Source organism: Manacus candei, unplaced genomic scaffold (assembly GCF_025592945.1).
Source record: "Manacus candei isolate 608988 ecotype Guabito, Panama unplaced genomic scaffold, ASM2559294v1 h1tg000028l, whole genome shotgun sequence".
Lineage (NCBI taxonomy): Eukaryota > Metazoa > Chordata > Aves > Passeriformes > Pipridae > Manacus > Manacus candei.
Genome location: NW_026138076.1, coordinates 8,000,464 through 8,028,005, shown reverse-complemented (window position 1 = coordinate 8,028,005; position 27,542 = coordinate 8,000,464). Strand labels below are relative to the sequence as shown.

Sequence of the window (27,542 nt, the reverse complement as noted above, 5' to 3'; positions counted from 1 at the left end):
ACTAAAATACATTTTTAACTGTGTTGTGTTCATGTGTCTGTTTTTTGTCTATTTTCATGGCTTTTTTTATTGTCTTCTAAAGTGTGGAAGGCAGACATCTCTAAATCCTTTTGGGCGGCCACCACTATGAATTTTACTTCATTATTTTTCCTTTACGGTTTTTGTTAATATTATTTTGATAGTGATAATAATTTGTTTGGCTGCAAAATCAAATGCACATTGTTATTAGTACTACTGAATTTCTCATTGTCATGTGTTAATTTACTGTGTTATTCTTTGGAGCCTTGCCACTTTCATACCTTTTCTTTTAGCTATCGTTAATTTATCATTATAACAACCTCTGCAACTTTCTTTTGTGAATGCAGCCCCTTGCATGACAAAGAAATTATATCTTTGTATTCGCATTTGGTTCTACAATGGAACATCAGGAAGAAAATAAGAAGTACACAAAAAAAGAAGAAAAAAATATATGGAAATTACAAACAAATATTCATATTTCACTATGATATTTTGTCTCATGCAGAATGACATGAGTAGAGAGTAAGCTCTAAGGCATTACGAATTATTATTTTATACTTTATATGAATGTTGTTTTATACTAAAGAAACAGCAGTATAACTGACACAGAAGCAAAGACATAGTATAATTTTTGATCCTGCATTGCATGTGAACACCTTCATATTAATCAGTACTCTCATCACAAGCAATGGGGCTCTTCAAAGATTGCAAAAATATTTTTTCTCCAGTGCCAAAATGGCACCTCCTGTTTAGGCACTTCACTCATACTAACTTTTGTGAATGAGGATAGGTTCTTGAATATTCTATTATAGATCTGATCCTAAGTGTTTTGCAGAATCAGAGCCATGCCTGACATTTCTTCTTCCTTTTTCACTTCGTCAACAGAAACTCTGACATATAATATGGCAAGTTAGAATATTACTAGAATAATGACATTTCTTGGTTTTGTGCATTTAAAAACTTAAGCATAATCTTAAGCTGGAAAAGCATTGTTTATTATATTTTCTTTGAAAATTTTCCCCATAATGAAGAAGGAAAAGATCGTTGTGATCATCTATTCCAATATTAGATTACCTAGAGCAAACAGGGAAAATCTATACTGGTTTTAGAGGAGTCCTAATTTGCACTACTGTAGGGAGCTGCCAAAATAAACACTGCTGCATTAATTTCTACGTGCTAGCCTGTGCATATCCATGCAGACACTAAGTGCCTACTTATCAGAACTCCTGAACACCACAAACACAAGCTGAAGCCAAAGGGAGCTGACTGTGTAGACTCTATCAAAAATACATGAAAATCAAAATCTTTATTGACAAAACAGTTACAGTCAGACTGTAGCTGCTCCAGCACAAGTGTGTACCGCTACACCTGTGTCCTATCAGTACCTGAGGTTTCTGTAGTTCATTCAGCTTAGGTTCATAAAGAAGTAGTAGCAAGAGAATATGAGATTCAGTGTTCTGATGATAGAAAAAGGTGCGTAATTGCATAAAAAGTGTTGCTGTAGCAAATGAACATATTATATGCTTCAATATTCAGGAACCTGGTATTAATGAAATATAGCCTAGCTTTACTATAAGGAAATCACATGATAGCAGATATATATGTTTGTTCCATCAAGCTGCTCGTTTTAGCAGACTCTGGGAAATTGTTGCTTTAGAGTGAGAAAGAAATGAGCAGCTGAGCAGAACATCAATAAGCAGTACTTCTATGGAAATGACTTCACATTGATCAACATTTAAAAGATGTTTTTTAGAAAAGATAAATGAATGAAGAAGGAAAAAATAGTACATTCAAATGCTAACTACAGCCTACACTGAGAAAAGTGAGAAAAATGTCATTGTCATACTTGGGATACACTTGCATAACTGTTCAGGCTATTAGGCCTAATTAACAGCAAGCTAACAGACTCTTGCTATGGGGGTGTTTATAGGCAGAATATGTTAAATGTAGAGTTTGATACATCAGAGTTAGAATTTAAATTTAGGTTAGTGAAAATTTACATAGAAGACACATTTCTGCCCTGAAAAGGAACTATGAAGTAAGTACTTTCAGAATGCTAATTCTGAGTGCTAAACTTAAAGATGAAAAAGAAATTGTGCATTCTTCAAGGAACAAATTCAGTGACATAAAAAATCAAATTACTCTTATGTTTGTTTGGATAAAATAATACAGTTGAAATATTGTAATGAAGCAACACTGGCTTATAATTCCTGGGGTTGTTCTTTCTTTTGGTTTTGCTTTGGTACTGTAGCATAGCCTAGGGAATACTCCAAACTGCTACAGTATGAAAACACAGGCTTTATTTTAACTTTCATAAGTGACTGACTCTGGACCCAAAGAACTTGTCAGGTAAAGCTAAAGCAGCTGTTGTCATGAATAATTCAAACAAATCATTTAAGCCACAGTATGATGGAGCTGACTTCACAGTGGTAACCTTAGTAAATACTGTCAGAAAAGGGATAAATTAACTATTAGTGACTGAAACTTCCAGTCTTTGGGAAGTAAGAGTTGCTAAATTCTTTCTTGATTAACCTGACTGACAAAACTTCTCACCAAACACTTTTTTCCTGAAAACACATAATTTTTGAGACCTTAATAACTACTTGCTATGTTTCAAATGCAACTTAAATTAGAGATATGAATTACAATGGACTTTAAAGAAGAAAGTTTCTACATTCCCAGAATCAAGCATGCAGTCCAATTTCTTCTGATTTCAGTCCCAGTAGTGCAATTAAATAATCTATAACACTGATGTAAATGTATAAAATGCTGTTTAGGTCCTGAACGTACAAATTCCCGCAGCATTAACTTTACACGTATGAGTGCTTCTGTTTAACTCTGAGAATTAGTTACATAAATACAAATCCTTGTAAGACAGAATTCCAATAATTTTGGAATAATGAAATGTTACATATAAATACCTCTAAGGTTTAAAATGGATGAATTTTTGGGCCAGAAGGAAAATGTGAGGAATGAGCCAATAAGGAACAAACATAACATTTATATTGAAGTGTTGACTGTTAGAAAATTGACAAGCTCAGAGTCTTTAGAAAAGCCATTTCTTTAGAATGATACTTTCTTGCCAACAAAGAATAAGATATAAAGGAACAAGTAAGATGTAAGAATTTTTAACAGGAAAATATTAAAAACTGTGAAAATGACAGAAATGACAACCAAGTAGAGAGAAGGAATTGTGAAAGCAGCCAAGACTTCTAGGCTTACTGAGTCAGAGTGCAGCAGCCTTAGAAATATGATTCTCCTGGCAGTTTCTCACACTCTCATCGACAGTTTTAATGTCAGTTTTTGGGCTGATGACTTTTTGAAAGACAACATAATCATCTTAAATTCTTACTAGGTGATTTGTGTAATTATTGTCGACCTGCTCATAGTAATAATCTGGAACTTTTTCTGCATGATGAGCTACTCTTCCTCCCTGATCCTGCAACTTTGGACAAAAGACCAAGTTCCCTTGGTTTCACTGGGAGCCTACCAGAATAATTTACTTCTTATTAAAAAAGTTAATTTATTCACTTGCTGGGATTACAGAATTTTTTATAATTCTCTCTCTAAGAACCTCCAATTAAGTGCCTAATATCAGTATTTGTTCTTCTCCTACACATTATCCTCCACTTGGTTGTTCATTTTCATAGAGAAATAAGGTTTTTTTACACTTATAATTTGAAAAGTCATTATGTATCCTTCATTTCATGTTATCCAATCACCTTGGATTGTATTACTGAATGATTTTTTTTAATGATGCTGAATTGTGTCTTTAAAACAAGTCTCTTGTGAAGAAAACTCTCGTTTCCACCTCTCTTCTTCTCAGAAACATTAAATGTTCTATTTGCCAGATTTTACCAAATACGGTTTCACAAGAGAATACTGAAACATTTTTTTAAATGTAAAAAGTTACCTTTAGCTAGGTAAATCAGTTCAAAATCTGACTGAGCAATAAGTCAAGTAAATGTATTAATTCCTGATATCCTAATTTCCATTTCAGAACTGGACAGTCTGAGCAGCAGTAAATGTGTACTTTTACCTACATGAATTTTTTATAAGAATGACCTGGGTGATCTACATGATGTAGTCTGGATGATCTTCTTGACTTTCCTTTCTGTCATTTTCCCCTCTCTCAGCATGATCCTCTCATTTAAGCCTAGATTTATCACGTAGCCTGGTCAAACCAGCACACTGACTGACTCCAGGGCAGGAAAGACTACAGTGAAAAGAATTTTTTTATCTGAGGAACTTGTCCTGCCTGTGTCCCTCCAGGCTGCTTCCAAAAGGGGTGTTGCTGTTGTCACCTGCTGCTTGCACTGTGTGCCTGCCTAAGGGAACCTCCAAAAGACATTCTTACTAACATGAATTTGTCAGCCCTATCTCAAAACACTCCTACAGATAAGGAAACAGATCAAGACAGATTTTCACCTGTGGATGTTTTTTCCCCTCTGCTTTAAGCATGAGAAACCCTGACATATCTGAAGCTTAAGGATATTTAGTTATGTACCTAAAGATTTACTTGTTTTCATTGTACTAGCCTTAGACTTCACTCAAATAGCACTCCAGGATGCTGCTGCACTACACATAATGTAAGCCTGTAAGTAGATGCTTCTTACTACACAGAACACACATATGTTCTCTGTGCCCATTTTCAAGAAAAATTACCTTTAGAATTTTTATGGGCTATTTTCATCAACTCAAAGACAGACATTACTGGGCCTAGTATATACTTATTCACAGAGGAAACCATGAGTTGACCAAATAATAGGCAACATAAAGGAGCTTAATACAGAAGGGTCTGCAAGCATTTGGTAAAAGGATTTCTCAAGTGCCTCAGGCAATTGCTGTTGACACTAGGAAGAATGTAGCACTGATTCTCCCTTCTTTACCTGATAATCCTCAGAAAAAACTTCTTTTCCTGAGTAATACATTAATATTTATTTTATGCGTGACTTCTATGCAACCTGTCAAACTCTGGCAATTCTATGTGATTAATGATCTCATTCTGTTTTGCCAAACTATGTATCCTTAGATTACATATCCTTAGAAACACAAGTCACCAAAGAGAAGGTTTAAGAGACAGTTCTTCCAAGGCCATGGGCTTCTGAAGGGGAGAAAAAAATGCAATTGTCCCCTTGCTAATGGCACCACATAGGGCATGGGAGCAGCTCAGTGCTGCTCATCAGTGTGATGCTGCAGCGTCACAGCCATGCAACACTCTGGCATGAGTTGTCTTACACATGGGCAAACTATTACCCCATATTACACAGAAGAGGGTGGGTATGAAATCTGTTCTCTTAGAAATCAGCAGAAACCTTTCAACTGCGTCCTCAGGAGAAATAATATCTCCTACAGAAATGAACAAGACAATGAAAACCGTCTCCTCTTGTGTCTTAAGGATTTGAAGTTAAAGGAAGAAACACATGACAAAATGGTCAATAAACAATGATGCCCAGATTTCTTGTTGCTTAGCAGTTCTAGTGGTTTTTCTGACCTTTGAATGTTTTTTCCGACTTTTCTGACCTTTGAATTTTCTGCATTTCACACAAAATAAAAAAAGGAAAGAGAGAATTTTACTTAGTTTCTTACAGTTCTTTCCGTTTTCAAAACTATTAATTGGTTTCAGTAAGTGGTCAAGGAAGTGCACTGCAGAAATCCTTCCTGCACATTTGTTCTTTGTGACAAGCCCTTTTACTCCCACATAATTCTTATGTTTGAAGCACATCTAGTTGTCCAGGAGTCTTTTCTCAGTCTGGTCACATTCCTGATCCAATGGGTGGTGGATGTGCCTCCCTTAACACTAACCACGTAAAAACTAGAGGAGTTCTCTCTCAACACAGATTTAGTGTTAGTGTACAGCAAATGGAGGGAGGAAAGTAGCACCATGGACAGATTTGTCCCACCTTGAAAGACAGGTTGGATGAAGTGCTGTGGATGTGTATGTTACTGCTTTAAAGCATTTAAAGCAGAGAAGTTTACACTAGTGGTTTAAAAGGCCTGACCAAGCTTTGGATGACCATTTGTCTTGATCACAGCATGATAGAGAGGAAGTGACAGACTGCAGCTGTATCTGCCTGCAAAATGATAATTTTTACCCCCAGGCCTGAAGTGACTCTTGTTTAAATGAAGAACAAGTTGGGCTCCTGCCTCTATGTGGCACAATTAACAGTTGAACCCTTAACATTTAGAGGGTTATAAAAAAAACAAAGCTGAACTGTTCCCATGCATGAACCACCCAGCATAACTGGGTGCAGCACTGACAGAGAAGTACAGTCAGATTTAGGCCTCAGATTTTACTGGCAAGAGCAATTGTACATCTCCCACCCAACACACAAGTCTGGGCTCCAATATATTCCAGCAGTACAGCCTGAAAGTACATGCATCAGAAATCTGGATACAGGTAAGCTGTGGCTCTGGGTAGAAACAAATAAGATTAAAAAACTCTACTACTACAAATTTAGTTGCTTCACAGCCAAGAATCCAGACACTAACGTGTTCAAAATCAGTGTCTGTTATCTGGATCCTAATGGCAGCTGACTTTTTTTCTGCTCTGAATCACCCCAATTCCATCGTCAAGCTAGTGAGCACGTCAAGCTTCTCTGAAAATGAAGATCCCAGTGTGCTGTGCTACAGCAAAGCTTCAAGACATCAAATACAGCATTTGTGTCCCACCAGGGCCCATTAGATTTGTGCCACCAGCACAGCTTAACACTGGTTTCTTTTGTGCCCTCAATTAAATGCTTCCTTCACTCACAATAAAGGCATGCTGACAGACGCAAGATGGGGAAAAATGCTGTCATATGCATCCTGTTGGATGCTACTTTTGGAAGGACGACCATAATTCTAGCACTCTGCAAGTGTTGACCGGCGCAACAGTGTAGGAGAGGCATAGGCATTTGGGAGAGGCTGGGAGATTTTTAAGGGAGAGGGGGGGCGTTAAATAATTTCAAAGCGAAGCCAGCCAGCCGAGGCGAGGGGAGGAGCTGGGGTAGGGGCTTCGCTCTTCCCTGGGCCGAGCCCGGCAGCGCGGGAGCGCTTTGCCAAGTGGCAGCCGGCTCTGGCGGCCGCTCGGGCCGGAGCCCAGCGCGGCTGCGGCCCCGCGCCCCCGCCGGGCGGAGCGGGCAGGGGCAGGGGGGCGCTCGGGGCGGGTCAGGTCGGGCCAGCCCAGCCCAGCCCGCCCCAGGGGTCGTGCCGCCCGCCCGCCGTGCCGGAGGGCGCCAGAGCAGCGGCTCCGTCCAGGCGCTTCCGGGCGCGCCGGGCGGCGGGGGAAGGAGGAGAAAGAGGAGAAGGAGGAGGAGGAGGAGGAAGGGAGGTGTGGGTGGAGGGGAGGAGAGGGGAGGGGAAGGAGGGGTGGAGGGAGGCCGGCTTTTTTAGGAGGGAGACCCTCCTTCGCGGCCGCCCGCTCGCAGCCATGGCTTTGAAGGAGGCGGGCGGCAGCATCCTGCCCATCAGCGACATGGTATCGGGGCCGTCGGGCTCGCCGTTCCCCGAGGTGGTGGAGCTGAACGTGGGAGGCCAGGTGTACGTGACGAGGCACTCCACGCTGCTCAGCGTCCCGGACAGCACGCTGGCCACCATGTTCTCCCCGTGCCGGGGCGGCCCGGCGGCGGCCCGCCAGCTGCCCAGGGACAGCCGGGCACGCTTCTTCATCGACCGCGACGGCTTCCTCTTCAGGTACGTGCTGGATTACCTGCGGGACAAGCAGCTGGCGCTGCCCGAGCACTTCCCCGAGAAGGAGCGGCTCCTGCGGGAGGCCGAATACTTCCAGCTGGGCGACCTGGTGAAGCTGCTGTCGCCCAAGGTCACCAAGCAGAGCTCGCTCAACGACGAGGGCTGCCAGAGCGACTTGGAGGATAGCAATTCGCAGGGCAGCAGCGACCGGCTTCAGCGGGCGGCGCTGGACAAGCGCTCGGGCTTCCTCACCGTGGGCTACCGCGGCTCCTACACCACGGTGCGGGACAACCAGGCGGACGCCAAGTTCCGCCGCGTCGCCCGCATCATGGTGTGCGGTAGGATCGCCCTAGCCAAGGAGGTCTTCGGAGAGACCCTCAATGAGAGCCGCGATCCCGACCGCCCCCCCGAGAAGTACACCTCCCGCTTCTACCTCAAATTCACCTACCTGGAGCAAGCTTTCGACCGGCTCTCCGAGGCGGGCTTCCACATGGTGGCTTGCAACTCCACCGGCACCGCCGCCTTCATCAACCAGTACAGGGACGACAAGATCTGGAGCAGCTACACCGAGTACATCTTCTTCAGTAAGTGCTGCCCGCGCTCCCCACCCCCGGGGGATGCATGACGGTGTCAAGTTAAAAGTACAGGTGCACCCCCATACAGCACCCCATGTTGCTGTCCCAAAGCAACATGAAGCTGGAGAGAAACGTGGGCTGCCCCCTTTCCCCTCTCACTCGTTTCTGTCACCGCCACAGTTCAAGTTCCATTTTGTGCGTTGTGGGGGCGGGACAGGGCTGCCTGATGCCGTCCGGAGCGCGGCGTGGAAGCAGCTCCCCCCACTCCGTGAAGCAGCCGGGGCTGCTGCTGCCTTTTGGTGCCGAGGGGAGAGCTGACCCCTGCGTGTCGGGGTCTCCCGGGGGAAGTCGCGGTGGGTCGGGATCGGGGAGCTGCGGCGCCCGGAGGGTCCCTGCCCCGCTGGTCGGGCGCGGGTGCGGTGCGGGCACGGCTCCGGCTCTGCTCTGGCGCGGAGAGTTGCGGTGCTCCCTGCCAGCCAGGCGCCGCAGAGATCTCAGCGGCGGAGCCCCGAGCAGGAAAGGGTTTTAATATTTTATTGCTGCGTTTTCTTCGAGTGAGCGCACTGCGCCTGGGCACGGTACCCGGGAGGGAAGGAGCAGCGAGGGCACAGCCAACTTCCCGAGGAGCAAGAAAGAGTCAGGCTCTAAGGTGGTAGAAAAATGGAAAAGAGAAAATAAACCACTGCATAGCCAGTACACAGCTCCTGAGCAACTTCACTAGTTGGCTGCGGGTAGCCTTGAAGGTTTCGGGTCACTCGCAAATCGGAAAACTGAGCGATGACGAATGAGTTTCGGTCTGGCAAAGTATGTAGTGCTATGTAGGGCACTGGCTGAGCAGCGGGTTCGGGTAATGAAACCGCAGCTGGATGGAGAACACAAATCCCTGGCGGAGGTTTGTCTTTGAAAGAGAGAGGCAGCCTTAAACATTACAGATGTGTTTGATAGTCGAGTGAGCCGGAGGAAGAGAGAGATGTTGTGCATTCACTTCTTTCTTCTGCCTCTGTGTGGTCTCATGCTCCCTAAGCATAGGAGGGACGAATTGGCAGAGCATCTGCCTGCCTCTGTGGTGAGGTGGGAGATGCAGCCTCCAACTAACTTCAGTAACAGGGCAGCTAAACATAAGCAACTTGTTTTGTCTGCAAAACTGGACTTAGGCACAGTACTTAAAAAAGGAGGGAACTGTGAATGGTTTTCTACTGGGAGGAGAAACTAATTACATTGTTTGGATTGCTATATATTATACAGGTGGTTACCACCCTTTGCTGAGCAGACTGAACTACTCAGATCAGTCTTCAAAATGGTATTAAAACAGTTTTTGAAGAGTCATTGCATAACTTATATCTGGTTGTATTTCAGTAAGATATGTAAAAACTGAGCTGTAGAGGAGCATCACATTCTCCTGGGTGGACTTCTATTAAGTATTTTACTATCAAGTATTTTATATTGTTAAATCATTTTTCTGGGAAAAATGGATATAATTATTTTCTAAATAGTAGAAATTCCTTATTGTTATTATCAAGACTATGAAGTAGTCTGTTCCGTTTGCTTAGAAATAGATTTGTAGGTGCATAATTATTTGTGTGCATTTGTGATGCTCATAACGTTTTAGTTATTTTTGTGTGTGTGTCTGTGTTATGATGAGGTTGCTGTATACAGTCCTCTAATTCACATCACTGTTCCAAATTAATCCCTGGTGTAATACCACTGATTTATGTGGAATAATGCCAGGGATGTATTGGATGTCGTACATCATGATTTTTGTTTTGGTTTTTAGTACTCCAGCTTCTGATGTTATGAAAAGTAAAACAGTTATTTAATTACTTAAATTGATACAGTTAACTGAAAATTTGTCTTTGCTTAATGTTTTGGGTGGGTTGGCGGTTGGTTGGTTTTTTTTTTTTTACTTCTGAGTGCAAAAAAATGGCTGAGATAAAAGTAGGCTGAAAAGATGTCGATCGTATTTTAATTTTTGTTGTTTGTTACACATTTAGAAACCTTTTTGTATAACAACTTTGTACATTGTTGTGTGATCAGATAGATTTTTCTGAGATACAGCAAGATGGAAACAACACAAGAAAAATCATCTAAGTGGGAAGAGAAATATGCAAAACACAGTCCCTGAAGTAAATGCTTTAGGAATTTTTTTTTTTAAATCTGACTAGATGCCCAATTGATGGAGGCTTGATTAAAAAAATACTTTATTATAATAATAATTATAAAATGCCCTAGATGGATTGGGTGCTTGCTTTTGCCTTGCCCAACTGATGCACAAGAGTCCAGCAAAGGGAGAGCAAACCTTGGAAGCCTTGGTGCTCTGCAACAGGGGTGGGAAGATGGGTCGGGATTACTGGCTGTAGGGTCTCTAACAACACTGGCCAGGATCGTGTTCCTTCCTAGCTCACAAACAAGGCTTACTAGACAAGGAGAAGAGCAGCTGCTTTTCAGTTTTTTTATTTGCCAAATGTCCCCATGAACCCCAGAAAGGAGGCAGTTTTGGTTGGGAAGTTGCTGATTTCAGGAACTCTCAGGGAGAATGTATAACCCTGGACTGTGTCTTACAGACAAAAAAATATCAAGACAAAAGACTTTAGGGAGCCTATTCCAGTTTTGGCCAGTGCGTGAGGCTTAATTTGGTGCTAGTGGAGAAGAAACCTCGTTTTATGTCCCGCTGGAAAAAGCTGTACCTGCATTTGCATTTGTTATTCACAGCATGAGCTTCTGCAACCAGCAGCAACTGTATTAGTTGTTGATTGGTAAGTCTATAGCAGTCATATAAACTTTTCTTTCACCATTTCTCATGAGGGCTGTGGACAGTTCTGCTTCCTAGTTATGGTAGGTAGCAAAGTGATTGGAACCATACATGAAGATGTATACATTCTACCTGTTTCCTCAGGTCAAAAGTAGGTGAATGAGTTTCTCACCAAGAGCTACTAAGGAATATTTGGAGGCCAGAGGTTTAATCTGTGGTTTGTGAAACAGTTTTCAGGTCTGTTTCTATTATCTCTCAAACTTCGGTAGGTTTTTTGAGTTGAAATACCATCTATCACTTTTCCAATAAAATGGAAATTATTTTATATTCTTAAACATTCCAGCAGATCAAATTCACCTGGGATACTGCATATATATTTAACTAATTTATGAAATGCTTAATATCTAGGGATGGATTAGTCAGACTAATTCTGATTGAAAAACTAGAGGTTGTTTGAAATTGCTTACCAGAAAATAATGCTTCAGCCTTTGGCATCATGTCCTGACAAATACAAAAACAGACTTTCCTTCTTAGTTTGTATAAATCCTATTAAAAATGTTACATTCTTTGCCTCCAGTGGTGTTCAAGCTATCATGCCTGCAATGACATCTTCATTTGTCTACACAGTTAAGCACATGGCCAGAATTTACCCTGCATCTTGTATTGGTGGCTTAGTTCTGAAAAGTGCTCACATATCTGTTCCGTGTGTCCATTACAATTCCCATCTCCTAACGGTCAATAAAAGGAATAAACTTTTACATGGTAGTGAAAAGGCTCTATCAGAGTGTACCACCAACTTTTCCTTTTTTTGTTTGTTTGTTTTTACCCCCCAATAGCCTGCTTCCATGTTATTAATGCTCTCACCTCATCACACATGGGGATGACTTGGGTCAGGTTAATGTAACATGAAATTCATATGCAGTTTGGGAAAGAGGCTGAAACTCTTTTGCTGCTTAGTTTCAAACTGCCATGGAGGACAATGGATTAATTATCTGTTGGTGTGCAATAGGTGATGGCCTTCACAGAAGTTGCTTCTAACTGGGTGCAGGAGACCTTGCTTCTTCATGTGACTGTGGGCACTGTAACATACCTTTTGTTAGCTGGCCTCTTTGTGAGAAAAGAGTGCAATGTACATTGTTTGGTTGGGTTTTTTTTGATTTTTTTGGGGGTTTTTTGTTTGTTTTTCTGTGGTTCACTGTATCTCTTGGTACTGTTGTGTAGCGCAAGATTGCCTGTGCGTGCTATTACTATTTTTTTCTTCTGTGGAATCTAATTGGTCTTAATGGATTTTACATTTAGCATCTGCTATGCAATCTGACTTATGGGTGTTGAGAGCATTGTGCTCAGCTGGAAGCTTTCTGTGCTGAACTGACATCTTTATTGTAGGAAGAATGCAATACTATTTCCTGAGAACTTTGATATGCTTTCTATGTTGACACTCCTGTTTCACGTGTGAGTTTCTGTTTCCTTGTCTCTTGTTTTTGCTTGTAACAGGTGACATTTGCATGAATTTATGGTGCTTATTTTCCACTTGAAGTCACAGCACTCTGAGATTATATTGGTTGCTGTGGAAATTGTCATAAACAAGTGATAATAACTTTAGTCAGTGGGGAATAAGCAGTTGGAAGCAATGAAGTTTTAGGAGACAATGTGGTATTTTGAAAAAAACAAAACCCAAAACTCAAACAAAATTATGCTACCAACCCCCCCAAAACCCCACCAAACAACAACAAAACCCAACCAAAATTGTTTGTGTCATTGCAATAAAAAGGAGAAGAAAACAGAAGGTGACACTTGAAACATAGGGAACAAATGTATGTAAAATACTTTGAGGAGTTTGCTCTGTAAATGCCAAATCCAATTCAAGGTCACACTGGGATAGCAAGGCAGATAGTGAGTCAGCAGATAACCCTAAACTGCTCTTTTGAGGGCAGAGTGGTGTAAGAGCCATCCTGTGGGTGATTTCTGTGACCATGCCAAGCTGCTCTCCAACCATCACTGCTTATTTGATGGAGTTTTTACTATGTAGAGTATACATGTGCTTTTTTTTTTTTTTTTTTTAATATGGAACAAATATATGTAAGATGTGCCAGGCTGGGAGAAAAGAGACCAAGACAAAGGTAAAAAAAAGGGTATTGCTTCTCCATGGCACATTGAGATAAAGTTGAACAATTTACTTTGAGCCTGAACCAGAGCCTCAAAGATTAGAGTACAAATTTGTGGTGGTACAGGATGACAGAAAGGATTAAATCAGTATCACAAGCACAGTGTAGAAAAGCTTCAGTTTTCTAACAGTGTCAAGATCTAAGAATGTTGTTTCTAAGACTACTGAGCAAAGCCCTTAAAAGAGAAATTTTGTAGGCAGCCCTGTGACTTTGGAAAACTGACATAAAACTTCAGGATATTCTGCCTTATGATTCCAGCTCAAATCTAATACATCTTAAAAATAAATAAATAATAGACTATCTTGTCATTCTTCCAAAATATATGTCCTTGAATTGCAAGGGATGAATCAAAGTCATAAATTACTAATATAAGAATATCTTATGCTACCAATTGACATAATGTGATAATCTAGACTACTGGTAACTGGTATTCTGATTTTAGTCATCATTTCAACCAAGAGACACTATTTCAGAATTATTTTAAAAGATGAAATTAGGAACTCTGAACAGATATGGCTTTTTAGTAAAAAATGAAATCAACCTGCATTCAACAGCTGGTATAAAGACACTGCTGCAGTGAAAAGCTATGCCAGGAACCTCTTGATTTTTCTTACACTTCAGTCAAAATATGCAAAACTGGACACAATGATTTGCGATCACATTTTATTCAGTATGTTCAGTTTGTGGTCCTACTACAATAAAATCACATTTTTAAGTACTGTGGAGCCTTTTTAGTATTTAGAGCTGAATATTGGAACTATTGTGTGGTATTTTAAAAGTAAAATTAGAAATTAACTAAGAAAATCAACTATCCTGGGTAGTATATACAAGGATCAATGCTAGATAAGAAGTAAGCAAGAATTGATGCTTGCAGCTGTTTTTTCTGATGTTGGGAAATGGAAACACACTGGTTTTGATATTATCCTAGACTGGTACTTCTTGTGGATTACTTGAGAAAAAGAGTGACAGTGTTGGAGAAGCTGACTTTGCTGGATCTGTACTATTTTGCAGGAAAAGCACTTCTTGGTGTCAGATCACTTCATAGATTTTCAAGGATTTATGACAGTAGTTGCAGGGAAATGTTTACTTTTCCACAGTAGGATGAGCAAATCATATTTTATTTTTTCTTTAGTGTCAACATGACATTCTAGTTATCTGCTGTTCAAGCACAGAATTTATGCATACAAAAACTTTCCTTTTAATATTGTTCCAGGCAGATGATTTAAAATTAAAACATTTCTGCTAATAAAATACATTTTACAATATGTTTGCTTTCTCAGTATGATATGGCTGGTATTTCACTGCTGGTTTTCTCCTTTGCAGCAAATACTACATTTATTATACTGTGGTGAGAATTTGTGTGGCAAACTAAAATTCTCCAGGCTTTGCACCAAGAGGGATTTCATTGATTGTCACATTATCCTCTTTCTGCCATAATTTCACATTTAAACACAGGTCTCCAGAAATGAAAAACTGCTCAGGCAGCTCTATCAGAGGTCAAAAGTAATATTCTGTGGGTGTGAGGAGAGAAGTGGCCCAAAGACCCTCTTCTTGGTCCAGCTGAATATCAGCATGGCCTGAACAAAGTGACCAGAGGTAACCGCTTGTGTTCCGTTGTGTTACCAGTTTAAGGGTGAGATCTTTGAGCCAGATGGGCATGGAAGGAATGTGTGTAAGGTGGTTGCATCCGTCTCCCCTCTGGGCTGCTCGAGACTGGAGGGCTTGGTGTAGCTTGCAGCCAGCTTAGCATTGCCCTACGTTGTCTCAGCAGCTAGGCAGGTCCTGGGTGTCACGTGCTGCAGGAGAGGTGAATAGCACAGCCATGCTCTGGATACTCTCTCAGATTTTTTCCTCTCAGTTTCGGTCTCCAGTTTTGGAGTACTTTACTGCTAGAGTCATGTAAGAAGTCTGTTACAGAGTTAAGCTGACCAAGGTCATGTCTCCAGGGCTTTTTCACACTACAGATTGGTTATTTGGCTTGTGGTTATTTGACTTGGTATAATTGTTGAAAAAAGCTGGAGATGCTGTACCAGCTAAAATCCTAACCTAACAAACAGATGTTATTTTTATATCCAAGAACAATTTTATTTCATTTCCATTTACAAGATCTTTGTTTCTTAAAGCATGTGGAGTACTAATGCCTCTCAAATCATAGCTCTTTTATAAACAGAGTCACAGGAAGTCCAGTGGAAAATGCTTAAAAAAAATTACTAGGAAAATTTCATTTTGGCTTTAGCAAATCAAATGCTTCATGATGGATTTCCTGGGGATGTTGTTTGCTCCAGCTTGATAAAACTGCATGTTCTTTTTGAGAAGAGGTCATTTATACTCTACTTAAAATTCATATATTGACTAAGCATTAAAGGAAAAAAGCACTATGTCTAAAATGAAATTGTCATTCTCAGCAGTGTTTAAGTACTTTTATTTAAATGTTTTATTATTTTTTGTTTGTTTTTTTTTTTTTTTTAAGTTGCCATTGCACATTTAGCTTTTGCCGCATATAAATTCAGGAATATTCAGTGAATTAATTCCTTTTCTTTTTTTTTTTCTTTGACCTAAATGGGATTAATCATATATGTAAGGACCAACAGTGTGTGAAACTCAGAATCAAGTTCCATTCAAAACTGCATCTTCACTGGGTCTGAAGCAGCAAATAGTCTTGTGCTAGTCTTTCACATGGAAGTGAAATGCAAACTACGGGAGTGGTTATTTGGTTTCATAACTGTTTCTAGAAGACATAATCCTGGCAGGAGTTAAGCAGTGATGATTTGTATTTTTTTATGGCAACTTTAGAAACTAGTGCCATTCCACTTTGGTTGCATTTTATCAGATTGTGGTAGCTAAACTTGTCATGTTTGTTACATATTGACAGTTTAGCTTCAGAAGGCGTATTTAAACTAAAGACCGCATCTTGCTGCAAGGTGCAACTTCATTTATATCATCACAGCTCTAAATATTTTGGGGACTTCACCAGACACTGGTAAAAATCACAACGGTGTTAATGAGTCTCATGTTTCTAGCAACAAGATAAATACAATGCTTTAAAAACTTTTCTGCAAATATTATTTCTTCTTGAAACTTGATACTGTCATTCTCAAAGTTGCTCAAAAGAGAATTCAAAGGAATGGAACAGCGTGTTTACCTATTCTTTGCACTATGTGGTCTGCCTGGCCATAAGCAGTGTCAGGACTGCTCTCAATTGCAGCTGCTGCAATGATTCCTTCACCAGTATCTTGCAGTTGAGAGTAGTTGGGTCAAAATTTAGTTGTTTCCTTTCTCTTTTCTCCTAGTATGCCTGAACCCTATGGCAGGGGCTCTGAGCAAAAGGGGTGCAGAGACAGGGGCCACTGCCTCTGGGGACTGTCACTGCCTCTGGGTGACTGCCACCTCCTTGGGGCTCTGTGCATATCGGGTTGGCTTTGTACTGCTCACCCCGTACCTGACCTGCTTTCTGTTCCAATGACATGCACTTAGGAAATAAGGAAAACTAGTGTGGCTTATAGAATAAAAAATAATAGTACATCCTTTTGAAGGGATTTTACAACACTTGTTTAAAAAATACTGTGAATAACTCAATCCAGAGACAAAATGCAACTGTACATGGCAACTGGTGCACTGAAGTAGGTATGCTGCACATCTCTTCAGGGTGAGAAGGCGTGGGCTGAGAAACTGGGGGGAGAAGTCAACATCATCCTTAACTTTTATTAATGAAATTAAATATTCCAAGTCTTCACTTAGCATATGTTCAGTTGTATTATATTTAATATGTACAGAGATGTTCTCTTTGCGTTGGAAGAAGGATATGATTCAGAAACAAAATCAGTCAATATATTTTATTTTCTGTATAAGCAAACAACAATAAACTTCAGATGCATTTTTATTTTTTCTCTTTAATCCTTGCTGGGTTTCACCCTTTAGTAGTATTAACAAATATTCCTGAAGGGAGAGGAGTTGGTGCTTGGGGACTCTTGTCACATTTTGTTGTAAACAATCTTCTGCAACTTAATAGAGATTCTTGTAAGGATTGCAACTAGGTCAGTGTATTCCATGAAAGTTATTACAAGTGTACTATCATTCCAAAGGCTTTGTATTGGTGAACATTTTATATATGTCACAGGGATCTGTGAAGCTTTTTATTCAATAATAGGAGGAAAAATGGCCCAGAATTGCATAATTCCATGATTTACTTTCATAATGTCTTACTTTCATAGTGTCTTACTAACAGTTTAATTAAACAAGTTTCCTCCAAACCTCCATCTGTTACCATTAAAACCACCATACCTGCAAAACTATGACAGTAATGACAAATGTCCATTTTGTGTATACAGAAGTATTCTCTAACACTCTTAATCTAAGCTTTTTCTTTCTCATTGAAACTCATGAATACAAAATAATATGATAATCAACTACAGAAGGGCTGGAAGGCAGATAAAATAAATCAGTAAAATTGAGTACCAACAATTTAATCAGTGTAATGTGTAGATAATACAGTGGAGAAAGATGAAAACTAAACACCACTTTTTGCTAGTTTTTCTTAGTAAACACATTTTCTTTCCCTTTCTTCTCACAGTCACTCTTTTATAGGCAGTCACTTCTCAGTATTATTCTCTTCAGACAGCTGTTCCTACTTCTGTTGTTAATGCCTGTTGTTAATGTTCTGTGGCTTTTGAGCAGATCGGAAACAAAGCGGAGGCATGGCTGTTCTTGCCTTTCCACCTATTTTTGTCTCTTTTCAGTGTTTGGTAATATAAATATCACTCATTCTGTCCTTCTAAAAATACCAATATACAGCTTCATAAAAGTGTGATCGATATTGCTGAAGTTACATTGGCTTAAGGGGGGGGGGGAAGAACAAAATAACTAAGCTTTTTATGATGCAAGATGGAATGGGACTAGTTCAAGTAAGGTTGTGTGTGTCCTCCTTAAATTTCAAAATTTTGGCATCAAATCCCACACCTGCCTTTCCATGTTTTCCTTTCTGCTTTTTTACCCATTTGAAGAACCCCCTCTTTGCAGCAGGAACTGTCAGCATCTGTATGTGTAGTTAAGTTAAAGCATAAACCAAAACTCCATAAGGAATATAGCTAAGACCACTGTAATTAGTAATCCTGCTTGGAATTTTTACTTCCCCAGGACCCATAGATTTTCATTTTCTCTGTCAGCAATCCCTCAGAAAGCTGTATTTACCTGTTTTAGTGTTATCATAGCCTGAAAATATAGATTTCTCATCTTCATGCTGTCAGTTTTTTTCTGGGGATGCAGTAAATGCATATAAGGTTTCTAAATATTGTAGACAGACAGTCAGTGTGTTTTTGCTCCCCCCAAACATATGGAGTAGCAGATAGTGATATCCTTTGACTTCAAAATAATCCTGTAATTTAGGATAGAAGGGACAAACTTTTCAGAAATGTTTGTTATTTAGATATATTGAAATTTTTCAAGTTGTACCTCATAACCTGCTAAGTTTATATCTTCATATGACTTTTAGCTGCGCAGTAATCCAACCTCCCATCATAACAACACTCACATTTTTATTCTTCTCCTTTCAGTATTTACTTTTTCCACCTGTAGCTGAAGTAGTTTGGTATCTAAATTGGTGGAATTATGCCCCTAAATTATTGCATCTGTGATCACATTTAATTACAGGAAGCAGAATGGGCTTGTGGCAGAGGAGATTAGGTTAAATGCTGCCTGTCTAATCAGATCCCTGGTGACTGTCTCCTGGCAGTGCTTCCTTCCTAAATCCCGCTGCTGAGGATGCCATGAATAAAAGCTGCATGGCCTGTGTCCATGTCTGCAGAAAACAGTTTTGCTTTTCTGAGTTGAGGGGTCTGATATGGATTTAGGAGCAAGGCTGAACATTGCTCACCCCTGCCAAAAACACATATGGGGCTCTTGGTGCTTTTGGGTGGGCTTGGCTTTGTGGGGTCTGTGGCTGGTCAGGGCAGGGCTGTGGGGAGCTGGAGAGGGTCCCTGCTGCCGTCTTGGGGTCTGCTGGCCTAAGAGAGCAGAGCTGAAATGGGTCCTGGGCTGGACCGGGGAAACCCAGTGGGTCTGTCAGAGCCAGAACAGCTTGGTGGTTGTTGGCCCCCCCCCCCCCCCGGGGGCCTGGCGCTGTGGGGGCCGTGTCTGCATTCCCTGAACACCAGCAAATCAGCCAAGAGCTGCATCCTCCAAGGAGCTCTGGCCAGGCACCATAATCACAGGGCCTCAGAATACCAGAGCAATGAGTCGGGGTGGGGTATTCCACGATTTGAAAAACTTTTAATAAACAACATGAGAAATACCTTCTTAAGTTATTTTTCTGCAGGAAAAGTGAAGAGTTCTTGGTCAAAGGCACTAGTAAGGCAAGAGTTGCATCTAACTAATATTTATGCAGTCATATGAGACACTGTATTTCTGCGACCATACTGCTGAAGCAGGTTAAATTCAATAGTAATTACCTTAAATTTAATGTAATTAATATAAATATTCTTTACGTTTGGCTGCAAAGTATGAAGAGAAAAAAAGCACCTGTTATAAGCAGTTGGTAACTTGGAAAAAAAAACATATTGGAAAAAAAAGATTACTTTTTAGTCTATGTAATAATGTTTTATTTATAATTAATATTAATGATGTGATGGTATGAAGCCTTTCTATGTTGTCAGACTTATGATGCATATAAAGTATGAAGGAACCTTGGGGGTTACTTAGCTGCATTTTCTGAACATACTAGAAATATTTGGAACTTTGAGAAGATGCACTTGGTTTTTGTAAAACATTTTAATATATGATTTTGGAGTCAGGGTTATCCTCTGTCATCAATAGTGAGGCTACTACCAAAAATAGTTATCCTTTTTAATGACCCAAGTAATGAATCACATTTGAGAATAATACAGCTCTGATCTCCAAATCAATGCTTGCAATCTGGAGTGTATTTTTGGAAAATCCAGTCAAGTTCAGTGAAAATTTCTGTCCGCACTTTGAGTACTGGGCAAGCAGCAGGGATAGACAAATTTGAATTCAGACTACTGGTTTGGAAAATTTAGTTTTTTGTATCACCTCTGTGACTTGCACTTATTTCTTTTCTTTCTTATCATGTGGTTATATTAGTGGTTTAGCAATCCAGAAGTTGACTTTTTACCATCACCTTGATTTCTAGCATTGGTTAGCTTTCAGTCACTAATTTGCTCAATTAAATCAGTTTATAACAGTGAAAGCAATACTGGTAAAAGCTCTTCGTTATCAAGCAGTCATATTACAAGAGTGTTGCAAGGCACTAGATAATTACTGCTGGTTCAGAGCGTGTTGCCATCATTTCTGTTCAAAAAGGTGTATGGTGTTAGACTGTGGATCAGGAAATTAAGACTATTAAATGTTACATGTGGATCAGGAAATTAAGACTATTAAATGTTACATGTGGTAGCCATATAACAGCGTTCAGGCTTCTTAATAGACTTATAAGTTCCTTGATAAAAGGTAAAACATTTCCTCCATTAAGGCAGTCACATGTTGGACCAGGCTGTGCAGTGATGCTATGCATGTTGTGCTTATTGGAGGCTTTCAGGATTTGACCTGATGAAGCCCTGATAACCTCATCTGACCTCATAACTGACCATGCTTTTGACCAACAGGTTGGACTATTCCTAAATTATTACATGATTCTCTTTTCTGATGTGACTGCATTGGCATTGGCTATTTGAAAACACTTCTCAGAAAAGGAAGAGTAAAATGCTGCAGGTAAATTAAGTAGATGCTACAAAACTATAAATTCTGATTATTCTGAGAATCAAAAACTTCAAAGCCTTAACTTTATGTTGTCTTTTTACTTACATTTGTGTGTCCTACTTGTAGTCAGAATTGGAACAATTACTTCAGGAGAAAGTTTCTTATAGAACTTTCTGGCCCAAATTCAAAACAATAAAATGTTAAATAGGCCACAGTTGAGAAAGTATCTGAAAAAATTATCAAAATAGATGTTGGATAGCACTGCGGTTGTTGGTCACATATTGCTTGAAGAAAGAACTCTCACAAATTTAGCATATCACCACTGTTTAAACCTCTAACCATTTTTTTTGTCATTTCTTAGAGAGATTCTGTTGCTGTCTGTCACGAAGGTGACAGACAACCTTGGATTTCTTTCGGTTACTCTCCATTTCAATGTTTTTAATCAGCGTTGAGTTCCTTTAATATGGCATATTTTTTTCTGGAATTTGTCAGCCTCTGTACTTTTCCTTTAGCATAGCTTGAAACAATTTATGTAGCAACTGCAAAAATGCTGAGAAGGATTATTTTGGTAGCCTGAAAAACTTAAAAAAAAATAATCATACAGCAAATATGAGCAATGCAGAAGTATTTTTTATTAGTACATTGCCGAATGGATGCATAGCATAAATACAAGATAGTTAATTATTAGGATATTTAAAAAACTTTAATTTTTTCCTTCTTGAAATTTTAATGTAAGAATAGAACATGAGGCACTAGTAACAAGGATTATACAAAAAATTGTTGGCTGTTCCTCTTGCTTTTCCCACATTACTGAAAAGATTGCTGAAGTGATATGTCTGGAGGCTCTTTGTGCTGTTAAAACTTTTCTTAGGACAATAAACTAAAACAGAAGCATTGCTTGCATTGATTGACACCTAATGGATAAATATACATACATAAAAATAGAGAAGCAGCTTAATAAAAAGATCTTAAGAAAGTTCTTATGTCAGCTGTAGGTTGTCAAAACACTTTCAATGTCAATGGAATTGTGTCAGTTATGCCTAGTAATATATTTCCTTCTCTAAAGTTATTCTCTTGGGTGGGGAATGTATTGTTACAGTACAGTACATTTCCACCAACATTTATGGTGATGGAGGGATTGGGAAGATTGGTACTGATATCCTTGTTACGAGCTCACCTACATCTTCTTAGAGAAGGTTTGGGTGTCTTGATGGCATGAGCTAGTCTTTCCCTCTGTGTCCACATTAAATATGATGCAAAACCTATGCTTACAGTATTAAAACCCTGTAGCTTGGCTGTATTTTGCTTCTGGGAGAGTGGCAGAGATGGCTTCCCTAGAGAGGGGAAGAAGGGATCCTGAGGAGCAGCAGCTACAGGGTTTCAGTGCATCCCTTCTTCCTCCTCCTAGGTTGGTGCAGTGACCTATAAGCAGTGGATTGTGGAGCTTGGCTGCTCAGTGATTTGCATAAGTGACCTCATTATTTCAAAACTTTCAGGTTCTTCTCCAGACTTCATTTGTTCTCTTAGCTTTGCTTCTGTCTGTGTCATGAGGTACAAGCTTTTCTTCAAAACCTCGAGGGCCAGATAATTGCTTTATATTTTCAGTCTGAAATTCATATATGATTATTTGAATCAGGATCCTATTGTCTGCTGTGCTACATTTCACTATCTTTTCAGTGCCCTCTTTCCACCCGTATTTGTAGACTAACATTGGAACTACATTAGTAATGTAGCAACACAGTATTGTTAAATATTTCTTAAATCTAATGTCTCATGAACTTATATCTATGCATCATATATAATTGTATTTATCTATCTGTGTTTAACAATCTAAATATTTAAAGGAAAGACATTAGCTAGATCGTGACATCCTGGCTCAGTATTATAATTGAGTCATATGGTGGCTTGAGAGGCACATAACCAAGTTCTTTATGAAAAGTATTTTGCCTTGTAATGTTATTGACAGACTTTGAATACTTGGCAAAATACTTTATTTCTTTTTCATAGCCTGCATGAAATTGAAGGTTGTACCAATATAGTTCAGAATCACAGTGGCATATCATATATAATTGTTGTGAGTTTGTACATTTTACAAAAGTTAAATGAATACCTCGTTGATCCATGGTGATTATTAGAATGTTTATAATGTTGTGTTGGTTTGTTTTGCACTATGGCATGCAATACAAAAGAATTCCTACGTTATTTTATACAAGCTCATGTTATGTGAACTTTCAGTCATTGATAGCACTTGTAGTCTAAACAGGGTTTTGTTGTGATAAGGATGATACAGAATATCTGCGTCAGCCAAGCAGTATGTAACACTGTCTTGCTATAGTTCTAGAAAGAAGTAGATTACAGTGTTACTTGAGTACTTAAAATTCTTGATCATCTCTGGTAATATGAAGACTACCAGATTTCTACAACCAGTTGTAGAAATAATGAATAATATAAAGGTGTTTATAATAAATGATCTTTATGAAAGCCCTGCAAGTTTTGTAAAAATGTCCTGTCTATGTTCATTTCATATGCACTTAACTTCATCTGTACAAAGCTGGTCCAGGTGAAACAGGTCAAATCCTTTGCATGTTCATAGAACAACTGTAGATAATTTCATAGGACACAAAACAATGGAAACTGGGTCTGCATGGACAGGAATGTTCTTGGAAGACAAGAGAAAATCTTCAGCTAGTACAGATGAAGAGGCAAAACGCAAAATTTTCTGATTTTCTGGTCCTACAGGTTGTTACGTTGCAAACTTTCCATATAACATGATGATACGATTTGAAGCTGGCTCCCTGCCAAGTCCCCAGACCTCACCACAAGGAAGGCCTAGACTAAACTACCACACATGATTTAGACAATCAAGTCTTGAAACTGTAAATTTGCAATAAGATATGTGGTAATTAAGAAAAAGCTCTTTTTTTCCAAGAGATTCCTGATATTAAATACTTCAGAATTTTATTTTTAGTTTCACAGAGTTACACCAAATGAAGATACTGGGACTAAGGGCTCTGCTGAACGTGTCTGACATGACACAGTGCAATCTAATGGAATCCGTTGCAGCCTGTCAAGTCAGGGATTTTCCCTATAAGGAAGGGCTTATGTGCATTTTCATAAAGTAGAATGACGAATGTTATGAATATCATGTGTAGGTGTTCAAAGTTGGTGGAAGCAAATAGAATTTTGTCTATCTTTTAGTGAATAGTCTGTATCTTTTTTATTATTATTATTATTATTATTATTATTATTTTTCCTCTTTCTTTGTTATATTGATTTTCCACACTAGATGGCACTGCCTTAGCACTAGTGCATGATAGAGGAATTGATTAAATTTGTCCGGGGGGGGTGAAATCCTTCTGTTTCATGGTTCCTTCTGTATACATAGCTCAAAGAATTGCAGATAGGAGGCTGGTTTTTGACGAGCCACATATGGATGGGAAAAGGAAGATGCAAATTGTTTCCCCTCTTCCTTTGTACAAATGAAAGTCTATTCAAGCTGATTGAACAAGACTTGCCTTGGCTGTATGTGGGATGAACTGGGACTGTCTCTCAGTCCTGTCCTTAAGGAATTGGGTTCATACAAACTTCAAGTGAATGCTGTATTGCATTAGAGCTGCGATAGCATCCAGATTCTGAGCAGATTGACTCACAGTTTTGAGCCATATGTTGTCTATACTGAGAAGTCAGTGAGAGAAAACACAGCTTCCTTGTCTTTCCAAGAAAACCAAGTGCCGGAGACGTGGAGATGGAGAGCTGAGAGATGCTGGGGTGCACCAAGATATTGCAGTTTTAGTGCTGTAATACAGCCAGGGCACATCCACCTATGAGCTGGGATGCAGTCCTATATTGCATGTTAGACAAAAGACTAGAAGTTTGCTAACTTGAAGTATTTTAACTAACTGAAAGGTCTGTGGAACTGATGGTGAGGACTGAGGGGAGACCATGATTAGAAACAAATGGGCTCAGAAAATGTAAATGTAGCAGTAACAGGTGAAGCTAAAAGCTGGAAACTTGAAGTTCAACTTGAAATTAGGATACAATGTTCAATGAGGTCCTTGAAAACACAAGGTTATTACAGAAAGAAAGTGTCTCTAGTGTTCATATTTTCAACCTTCTTTAAAGAAAACCTTCCCCTAATCCTGTGAAAGGAGGAGACAGAGTTTGAAAAACAGCAAATACCAACTGTAGATTCTACTGTTAAGACAGAGGAAATAGACACATACCATTATCCGGAGAAAATAAATACCTTAAAAGACAAGTAATTGTAGGAAAAAGAAAAAAAGAGACCTGATATAAGAATGATTGACTGTATGAGAAACAGCTGAAAGAAAGAAGGTATGAAAGTGCCTGAAAAAAAAATAGGAAGTCAAGAATTGTCAAAGGCATATTTTCTCCTTGTGAAATTCCTGAGCAGTCTTTTCATTGTAGGGTTTGCTCAAAAATAAGATCATTGTTTCAAGTTTCAGTCCAATTTATGCTTCACAAAGGTAAGTTTGACATAATACTTTCATCTTTTTCACTAGAGTTAAACATTGAAAAATCAGGAAAGCTCTTGCCTGCGGCTGGGAAGAATACTGCCATGAATACATTTTCTTAAAGAAAATTTAACTAAACTTTGTGTCTCCTGGGGCCTCACTGCATGCAGCTTCTGCCTTATTTATTCAGTTTTATTTTTTGCTACATCCCTACTGAATGAGCTGGATAAAACCAAATTGAAATACAGGAATACAAATTTTTCTCACACTTTTTTTTTACCGAATCTGCCATAGTAGCTGAAATTTCATTAATAGTGCTGGAAGGAAGGCAGGGCAAATAAATGTTTACCTATCTTCTACTGCAGCATTCACAGAAACTGAATATTTTTGCAAAATATGCTGCTGTTATTTGCTACCATTTTTTGCATGTCACAGAAAGTGATAGTCCTGCCTATAATTTATTACATATCTCTGCCAGAGCGGAAGATGCAGATGGCTTACTATAAAAATGCAATGCAAATTATGTTTGATAGTACCTCTTAGATGATTCCTTATTAGTTAGGGCAGGCAACAAATGGTGCTAAATTGGAATTTGTCAGGAATTCGATGCTTGGGGCAGTTATGTGGGAGGTGGAAGTTGCCAATTCTTTAAATCATAGAGAACAAATGACTGAATGTAGATTTCCCACCTCCCTGATGAGTTTTCTGATCGCCAGGTTAGCTTTTCAAGGGATGTACCTCTTCAGTTTGCAACAAGGATTTTTTTCTTTCTGAATTTGAGTATAAATATCTTGTCTTGGAGGTTTTCATAAAACAGAAACTTGCTTTCCAATTTGGCTTCTTCACATCAGAAGGAAGGATGACACAGAGTTGTTTGAGGAAAAAGGTGTGACATGTCTTGAGAAAAAAAAGAGTATATGGACAATATTATGCAGAAATTTGAACTTGAGGAGATTTCTTGTTCAGAGGGGTTGTTTTTATGTTCTGTTGTGGTTTGGTTCTCTTTCATCTTGTGGTAAGATGATAAAACTGAGATTTTCCCTTTGTACAAGGAGTTTGTCATCGGTGTTCCAGAGCACACAGTTTCACAGATTGGATGACAGAGACTATTCAGAGATATAGGGGCCCACTGGATACCTGTAGCCATTCTGTAGCTGTTTTCCTTTTTTTTTTTTTTTTAACAGCTGTGCCCAGCACTTTGCGAAACAGCAGGAACTCTTGTGCAAGCCGAGAGCAATTCACTCTAATGGAAATTTTTATCTTGTTCTCATGGCAGTTCTGATTAAATCTGAAGAACAAATGAATGACAGGATGTTTCAAACCACCCAAATGACTTGTCTTTACTCATGTCCATTATTTAATTGAGAGTAGGAGGTTTGCCTTTAAGAAACAGGCTTTGTAAGCACAAGGATTATCCTTGTTTGTTAACACAATCCTAATTCAAACTTTATTTCCTCAAAAAGGCAATGTGATCTTCCAGATTGTTTTCTTGGGTTTACTCTGGCTATGCTTTTGAAAATCAAACCCAAAGTGCCAAGTCTGTGCAATTTTGATAATCTGGCATTCATGAAGAAAACATTCAAGTTTCTCTCTTTAACCAGTGTTACTTATGGATTTATACTGCTGCTTCCCATCCCCAGTGTTTTGTTTGCCCCCTTCTGATTCTGAAATGTCATCTCCACAACAGGAACAACAGAATTGCCACTTTTGCCAAATTAATGTTAGCACTCCTCTTTGCAGCTTCTATGCCATCCACTTGGTCAAATTTTGTGGATTGCACTTGAATTACTCCAATCATCACCTGGGAGATATCCTTCCGATTCACTGGACTTGGGAAAAGCATCTTAATCATAAATTCAATTTTGAATGGCTTTTCTTGTCATAAATACTCTTGCAAAATATTCATTAAGCACTCCTGCTGTCTTCCTGATTTTTGCCTTTTCTTTCTTACTTGGATATATACAGCTTTTTTTTCTTCTCCTGCCATCATGGAGTGATTTGGGTTGGAAGGGACCTTGAAGATCATCTGGTTCCAAACCCCTTGCCATGGACAGGGACACCTTTCACTAGACCAGTTTACCCAAAGCCCCATTCAACCTGGCCTTAAACAATTCCAGGGATGAGGTATCCACAACGTTTCCAGTGCCTCACCACCCTCTCAATAAAGAATTTCTTCCCAATA

The 27,542-nt window shown here is 39.4% G+C and overlaps 1 protein-coding gene across 1 annotated transcript in view; it reads left to right on the top strand.

The window, feature by feature from the left end:
* Positions 1–7,368: 7,368 nt before the first annotated feature.
* KCTD8 (potassium channel tetramerization domain containing 8) overlaps positions 7,369–27,542 on the top strand; it is a 98,851-nt gene continuing 78,677 nt past the window's right edge. Inside the window, exon 1 of the mRNA XM_051790055.1 lies at positions 7,369–8,273. Within this exon, the coding sequence (XP_051646015.1) occupies positions 7,430–8,273 (844 nt within the window). The 5' untranslated portion in view covers positions 7,369–7,429. The remainder of the gene's footprint in view (positions 8,274–27,542) is intronic.